At 56.9% G+C, this 6,321-nt stretch overlaps 1 protein-coding gene across 3 annotated transcripts in view; it reads left to right on the plus strand.

Annotated features, from left to right (window-relative positions):
- Sptbn2 (spectrin beta, non-erythrocytic 2) overlaps nucleotides 1-6,025 on the plus strand; it is a 31,341-nt gene extending 25,316 nt beyond the window's left edge. For 2 of the 3 annotated variants that reach the window (XM_027944548.2, XM_071616028.1), the window contains exons 25-36: nucleotides 237-611; nucleotides 1,281-1,525; nucleotides 1,621-1,759; nucleotides 2,028-2,112; nucleotides 2,284-2,480; nucleotides 2,801-2,943; nucleotides 3,031-3,106; nucleotides 3,181-3,231; nucleotides 3,402-3,622; nucleotides 3,910-4,083; nucleotides 4,663-4,705; nucleotides 4,993-6,025. In XM_027944548.2, the coding sequence (XP_027800349.1) occupies nucleotides 237-611; nucleotides 1,281-1,525; nucleotides 1,621-1,759; nucleotides 2,028-2,112; nucleotides 2,284-2,480; nucleotides 2,801-2,943; nucleotides 3,031-3,106; nucleotides 3,181-3,231; nucleotides 3,402-3,622; nucleotides 3,910-4,083; nucleotides 4,663-4,705; nucleotides 4,993-5,226 (1,983 nt within the window). In that variant the 3' untranslated portion in view covers nucleotides 5,227-6,025. The remainder of the gene's footprint in view (nucleotides 1-236; nucleotides 612-1,280; nucleotides 1,526-1,620; nucleotides 1,760-2,027; nucleotides 2,113-2,283; nucleotides 2,481-2,800; nucleotides 2,944-3,030; nucleotides 3,107-3,180; nucleotides 3,232-3,401; nucleotides 3,623-3,909; nucleotides 4,084-4,662; nucleotides 4,706-4,992) is intronic. The other variant, XM_071616029.1, reaches the window with a different exon arrangement.
- Nucleotides 6,026-6,321: the final 296 nt, after the last annotated feature.

Consider the following 6,321-nt stretch of genomic DNA (forward strand, 5'->3'; position numbering starts at 1 on the left):
TCATCTTAGCCATCTTAGTTTGTGTGGTGCATTTGTCAGGATGTGTCCTTCTTGAGTGGCACACACTGAACAGGTGGGTGGGAAGCTGCTGCAACTGCTTGTTGACTCGCGCTGGCACACCTGACACAGGGAAGAGAAGTGGGTCCCCAGTTTGGGGGAAGAGGACCCCACTCCATCAGTCAGGAACCTCTTCCCTCAGTGTCACACCTTGTCCCTTCAACTGCTTCCTCCACCAGATGCTCCGGGACAAATTCCGCGAGTTCTCTCGGGACACAAGCACCATCGGTCAGGAGCGTGTGGATAGCGCCAACACGCTGGCCAATGGGCTCATTGCGGGGGGCCATGCCGCACGGGCCACCGTGGCTGAGTGGAAGGACAGTCTCAATGAGGCCTGGGCTGACCTGCTCGAGCTGCTGGACACACGGGGTCAAGTGCTGGCCGCTGCGTACGAGCTGCAGCGCTTCCTGCACGGGGCCCGCCAAGCCCTGGCGCGGGTGCAGCACAAGCAGCAGCAGCTTCCAGATGGGACCGGCCGTGACCTCAATGCTGCTGAGGCCCTGCAGCGCCGACACTGTGCCTATGAGCACGACATCCAGGCCCTCAGTGCCCAGGTCTGAGCCAAGCCGAGGAGGTGGGGAAGGCTGAGGGGAGACTGTAGGAGATGGGAGCAAGGGGGTGTCCTAGTTGCCGGGACGGATCTCAAGAAATGCAGGAGGATGGCCCCTCTGGAGGGCCATTCACAGATGAGGTTAGAATCAGTCCAGGAAAACATCCCAGCCAAGCAACATCTAGCCACCATATTCACTGACTTCTTCACAAGCCTCCATGAGGGCCATGACATTTTTAGGTGGTCTTGATGGCTGGACTATTCTTGCTGCCTGTTGGTACCACCCAGACTCCAGCTCTAGATCCAGTGAAATAAGCATGAATTCTTCCTTCATCTATTATACAGCCAGTCAGCCCCACCAAATCCCTTCTGCAGGCTCATCCTAGCTAGCTATGAGGTCCCTCACATCCAGAACAGGCCTTCGAAAGCTCTACTGGCCAGTGGTCCCCTTTAGAGCCCCACCTCCTGGGCTAAGCCCAGGCCCTTAAATGAGATGCACCAGAGCAGCATTCGGCCAGGCATCTGCCATCATCTTTCTCGCCCCACCCCCACCCCATTCCTCCCCTTCCTCTTTGGCTAGTGAAATGGGCAGGAGGTAGCAGCTAGGTCCAAGGGAGGCTGCAGCTCCTTCAAGTCTCTCTGCTCTGCCTGACTCTCAGTTGGGACCCTACAGGTCCAGCAGGTGCAGGATGATGGTCACCGACTCCAGAAGGCCTATGCTGGAGATAAGGCTGAGGAGATTGGCCGCCATATGCAGGCTGTAGCCGAGGCCTGGGCCCAGCTTCAGGGAAGCTCTGCTGCACGCCGCCAGCTGCTGCTGGACACCACAGACAAGTTCCGTTTCTTCAAGGCTGTCAGGGAGCTGATGCTGTGGATGGACGGCATTAATGTGCAGATGGATGCCCAGGAGCGGCCCCGGTGAGACACCCAGTAGCCTCTATGGCTCCTGTGGGCTGGTGGCTGTGATGGGACTGGGAGCAGTAGGAGAAGATACTGTGTCTGTATCCTCCCAGGGACGTGTCCTCTGCAGACCTGGTCATCAAGAACCAACAAGGCATCAAAGCAGAGATTGAGGCCAGAGCAGACCGTTTCTCCTCCTGCATCGACATGGGGCAGGAGCTGCTGGCCAGGAGCCACTATGCAGCCGAGGAGGTGGGTGAGGCCTGATGGAGGTGGGCCAGCCTCACCGAGCAGAGCTCAGTGCTGATTTTTTAGGAGTCTTCCTACTTCCTCTTATTCTTTTTCGGCAAGAACTCTTTCACTCTCTGTCCCCTTGGTGCTGTTCAGAGAATTCTCACATCCCATCCTTCCTCTAGAACTACCAACCTCTTGACATCAGAAATCACTAGTTTCCCTCAGTGAACCCCTGAGGACTCTGGAAAGGCCCAACTGGGTGCTGACTCTCGTCTCTGTCCCCCAGATCTCAGAGAAGCTGTCTCAGCTGCAAGCCCGGCGCCAGGAGACAGCTGACAAGTGGCAGGAAAAGATGGACTGGCTCCAGCTTGGTGAGCCTCTGCAGGGAACCAGGCCAGGACAGGGGGATGGGAGAGATCAAGAACCCTGGGTGTGAAACTCCAGGCACCCACCCTTGGCAACATCTGGCAGTGCTCTGGGGCAGTGGCTTTCTCTGTGCCTTCTCTGACCAGCCAACTCTCTGCAACCCCTAATCCTGGCAGTTTTGGAGGTGCTCATGTTCGGGAGAGATGCAGGGATGGCAGAGGCCTGGCTGTGCAGTCAAGAGCCACTGGTGCGGAGCGCAGAGCTGGGCTGCACGGTGGATGAAGTGGAGAGCCTCATCAAGCGGCATGAAGCCTTTCAGAAGGCAGCGGTGGCTTGGGAAGAGCGTTTCAGCGCACTGGAGAAGCTCACTGCGGTGAGGGCTCTGGGCCCCGGGGCGCCTACTTCCTGCCCCAGACCCATCCTCTCTCTGCCCGAGAAGACAGTTCTTCTCTTCCCTCTGATCAGCACCTCCTGCGCGTGAGCTGAGAGTGCCCCATGACACCACAGCCTTCATTTCCCCCGGGGGACGCTAAGACCCCCATCTCCCCTGTTGCTCCTTGTCCCCACCGTCTTGTCAGATTTCTCTTCTCCCTCCTTCCAGTTTCAGACCAGAGCTAAGACATTTCAACTTCCCCTGTGCCCTGCTCCTCTTAAATGAGCCTTCTTGACGCTGACCTCAGCATTTCTTGACAGCTGGAAGAGCGGGAGAGGGAGAGGAAGAGACAGAGGGAGGAGGAGGAACGGAGGAAACAGCCCCCTGCTCCGGAGCCCACAGCCGGTTTGCCCAAAGGAGACCTGGCGGACAGCCAGACAGCTCCTGATGCTGCCTGGGACGGGTGAGAGCCAGGACACCTGGGCCAGCAGGATGAGGCTAAGCCGAAGCAAGCTAGGAACTAATTCTGTATCATCTTTGGCCGTTCCAGAACCCATCCACGACTGCCACCATCCACACAGGTGCCCAGCGTTAATGGGGTCTGCACAGATGCTGAATCCTCACAGGTAACCCTGTCCCCAGGCGTCCCCATCAACCCTGCCTACCTCACACACCCTCTCACAGCTTCTTGTCCTTGCAGCTCCTGTTGGAACAACAGAGACCTGAGCAGGGTAGCCTCCCAGAAGGGCCTGTGAGTCCCCCTGCAGGTGTGGGTATAGATACCTGAGATGAAGGGCTAAAAAGGGGGGCAAGGAGTCTGAGGATGGGAGAGGGCAGAGACTCAAGGAAATTTGGCGCAGCCAGGGAGTTTCACAACCCACTGAGGAGACACCTTCCGTCTCATCCTGTTTTCCCCCGTAGGGATCTGGTGCAGGGGATGAGGCCAATGGGCCACGGGGAGATAGGCAGACACGGCCCCGCGGCCCAGCTGCTCCTGTGATGCCCCAGAGCAGGTCGTCTGAGTCAGCCCATGTCTCCACCTTGCCCACTCGAGGCCCAGAGCTCTCTGCCCAGGAGCAGATGGAGGGAATGCTCTGCCGCAAACAGGAGATGGAGGCCTTCGGCAAAAAGGCTGCCAACAGGTACCCAGCCTGGCCATGCAGTGCCTGTGGCCTCTCAGGTTCCTGCATCTGGGGAGGCGTCCCTGGAGGGGATGTTTCTGGAGGCAGGAAAGTTATTCAGAATGGGGCACTTTGGAAAAGGGATGGGGCTCAGGACCACTATGGCCCTTAGGGGACAGCCTGAGGGGGTAAAGACAGGAGAGGAACTTCAAGTTCCAGGACATCCAAGGGGGCCCCAGAATGTAGGTCCCACCCACGCCAGTCCCTTTGACCATCTGGCCTCCTGACTGGCGCAATGTCCCACCCAGATCCTGGCAGAACGTGTACTGTGTCCTGCGGCGTGGGAGCCTTGGCTTTTACAAAGATTCGAAAGCAGCCAGTGCAGGAGTGCCATACCATGGAGAAGTGCCTGTCAGCCTGGCCAGGGCCCAGGGCAGTGTGGCCTTCGATTATCGAAAGCGCAAACATGTCTTCAAGCTGGGGTAGGAACTGCACTGTGCTCTCAGGATGGGAGGAGGAGTCAGGAGTGACACCGGTGGGCCCAGTGGGAGCGGTCACCTGTAAGAAGTACAGGAATAGAGCTGCCAAGCCAGGACTTTGGGGACACCTGTGCATGAGGGAGAGGCAGAGATTGTACTGCACACTAAGGAGGGCGTGGGTGGGGTGGGGGGGTAGGTGGGTAATGGGGGGGTTAAGACGCAGGCTGATGACTGATGATGTCAAGTTAAAAAGCCATCCTGGTGGGAAACCCCAAGGCAGCCTGCCGGCACTGCTCTGCCTCAGGGACCTTCAGAGGCATGGCTCTGCCCGGCAGCAAGCAGCTGGCAAGGCCTAGGATGGAAGCGAGCTCACCCTGGCCCTCTGCAGGCATTCAGAAAGGATTTGGTTTTGCACATCTGCAAAAACCTGGGAATCTGAAAATGTGCAACACCTGTAGATACAGCTCTGGGGGCTGCCTGGATGTTCTCCAGTTCTTCTTGGGTGAGGACTGAACTCTAACATGCACTGACCTGGCACATACAGATTCTCATCTCTGCTCTGTGACTTTTCTCTCTCAACAGCTTACAGGATGGAAAAGAGTATTTGTTCCAGGCCAAGGATGAGGTAAGCTTTCCCCTCCCACCCCCACATGTTCCTGGAGGAAAAAATCCTGCAGTAGCAGATTTCCTTCCTTCCCTCCCCTCTCTTTTTCCTTGTCCACTTCTTGTTCTTTATAATAACCTAGCCCATGACATGCCTACTGGTTGTCTAGGAGGCCCACACCAAAACATGCTCTCCGAGATGAAATAGCTACTTTTTTGCCTTTTCCTTTCACATTTCTCTGCTGTCTGCCACCAATAGCCCCCACACAGGGTCCTTGAGGCTGAGATGTTGTCTCCCTGTCACCATAGGCAGAGATGAGCTCGTGGCTGCGGGTGGTGAATGCGGCCATTACTGCTGCATCCTCGGCCTCTGGAGAGCCAGAAGAGCCAGCGGTGCCCAGTGCCACTCGTGGCATGACTCGGGCCATGACCATGCCCCCAGTGTCACCAGCAGGGGCTGAGGGGCCTGTCGTGCTGCGCAGCAAGGACGGCAGAGAACGGGAGCGAGAAAAACGTTTCAGCTTCTTCAAGAAGAACAAGTAGATAGGGGGACAAGACTCCCAGGTCAGCTCCCTCCCTCTGTTCAGGAAACTGCCAGGGACTGTTGACAGGGACCACCCTCTTGTCAGGACAACTGCCTGCTGCTAGGGTCTGTTGCCAAGGTCAGCCCATCACCAGGAACTGTCACTGGGGACAAGCCAATGTTCCCAAGTACAACCTTCTCTTCTATTTAATTCCAGACTGGTGGTGGGACTCGGGCAACCCCCAATCCCACTCTTCCCATCCCCTTCTCCCATCTTCCCCAGCCTTATGGTCCCATCCCCCCAGCACAGTGCGGATAGCACTGCATCCCGGACATAGGCCATGTGGGACGCGGCTGCCCCACCTCAGGGTCGTTCTCTTACCACAACTAGGGCGCACTGTCCATCACTGGTTCCTTGCCCCTGGGGACCAGCCAGGAACCTCTCAGAGCTGAAGCAGGCCCCAGGGGCAGGAGCGCCAGATGATGGAGTCGGAGGCGCTGCAGCTGTCCCTTCCCATCCTGCCTCACCCTCTGACTCAAGTGGCCATTTTATCTTCAGTTGCTCTCAGTGGCTTCCAGGTGTGGGTTGTTCAGGGGCAGCCACAACCTTGATTCTGGCCAAGGAGGTGATTAAACGGCTCAGCTTCTCTCACTGCCTCTGGGTGTCTTTGCTTTCCTGACCACAGCCTCTGTACCTAAGCCCATGTTCCTCTCTTAGGCTCTGATCTCCTGCATGCCACGTTTCCACTCTGTCCCCAGCCTCCAAGCCCTCAAAGAACCATATGATTCCCAGAGCCTCCCTAGCAGGTCAGGATGATGCTAACAAGCAGTATTTCTGTCAAAAGGCAGAGAGTGCCCCTTACCTGGGACACAACTTTCTTCACTCATGAATCTCTCAACTCTCCTGACCACAGCCCTGATGGTGGGCAAGGGGTCCTCTGTTCTCTGCCCTGTGACTTTTATCTCCCAACAGTTTAAGGGATGAGCACAGAGGGTGACTACCGACCCCATGCCTATTTCCTCCCCAGAGAGCTTACACAAGGATCAAAGGAGTAGCAGTTCTAATCCACTTGCCATGAGGTACGCCCTAAGCATGTAAATAAAAACACACACAG

This window comes from Marmota flaviventris, chromosome 9 (genome assembly GCF_047511675.1).
Source record: "Marmota flaviventris isolate mMarFla1 chromosome 9, mMarFla1.hap1, whole genome shotgun sequence".
NCBI lineage: Eukaryota > Metazoa > Chordata > Mammalia > Rodentia > Sciuridae > Marmota > Marmota flaviventris.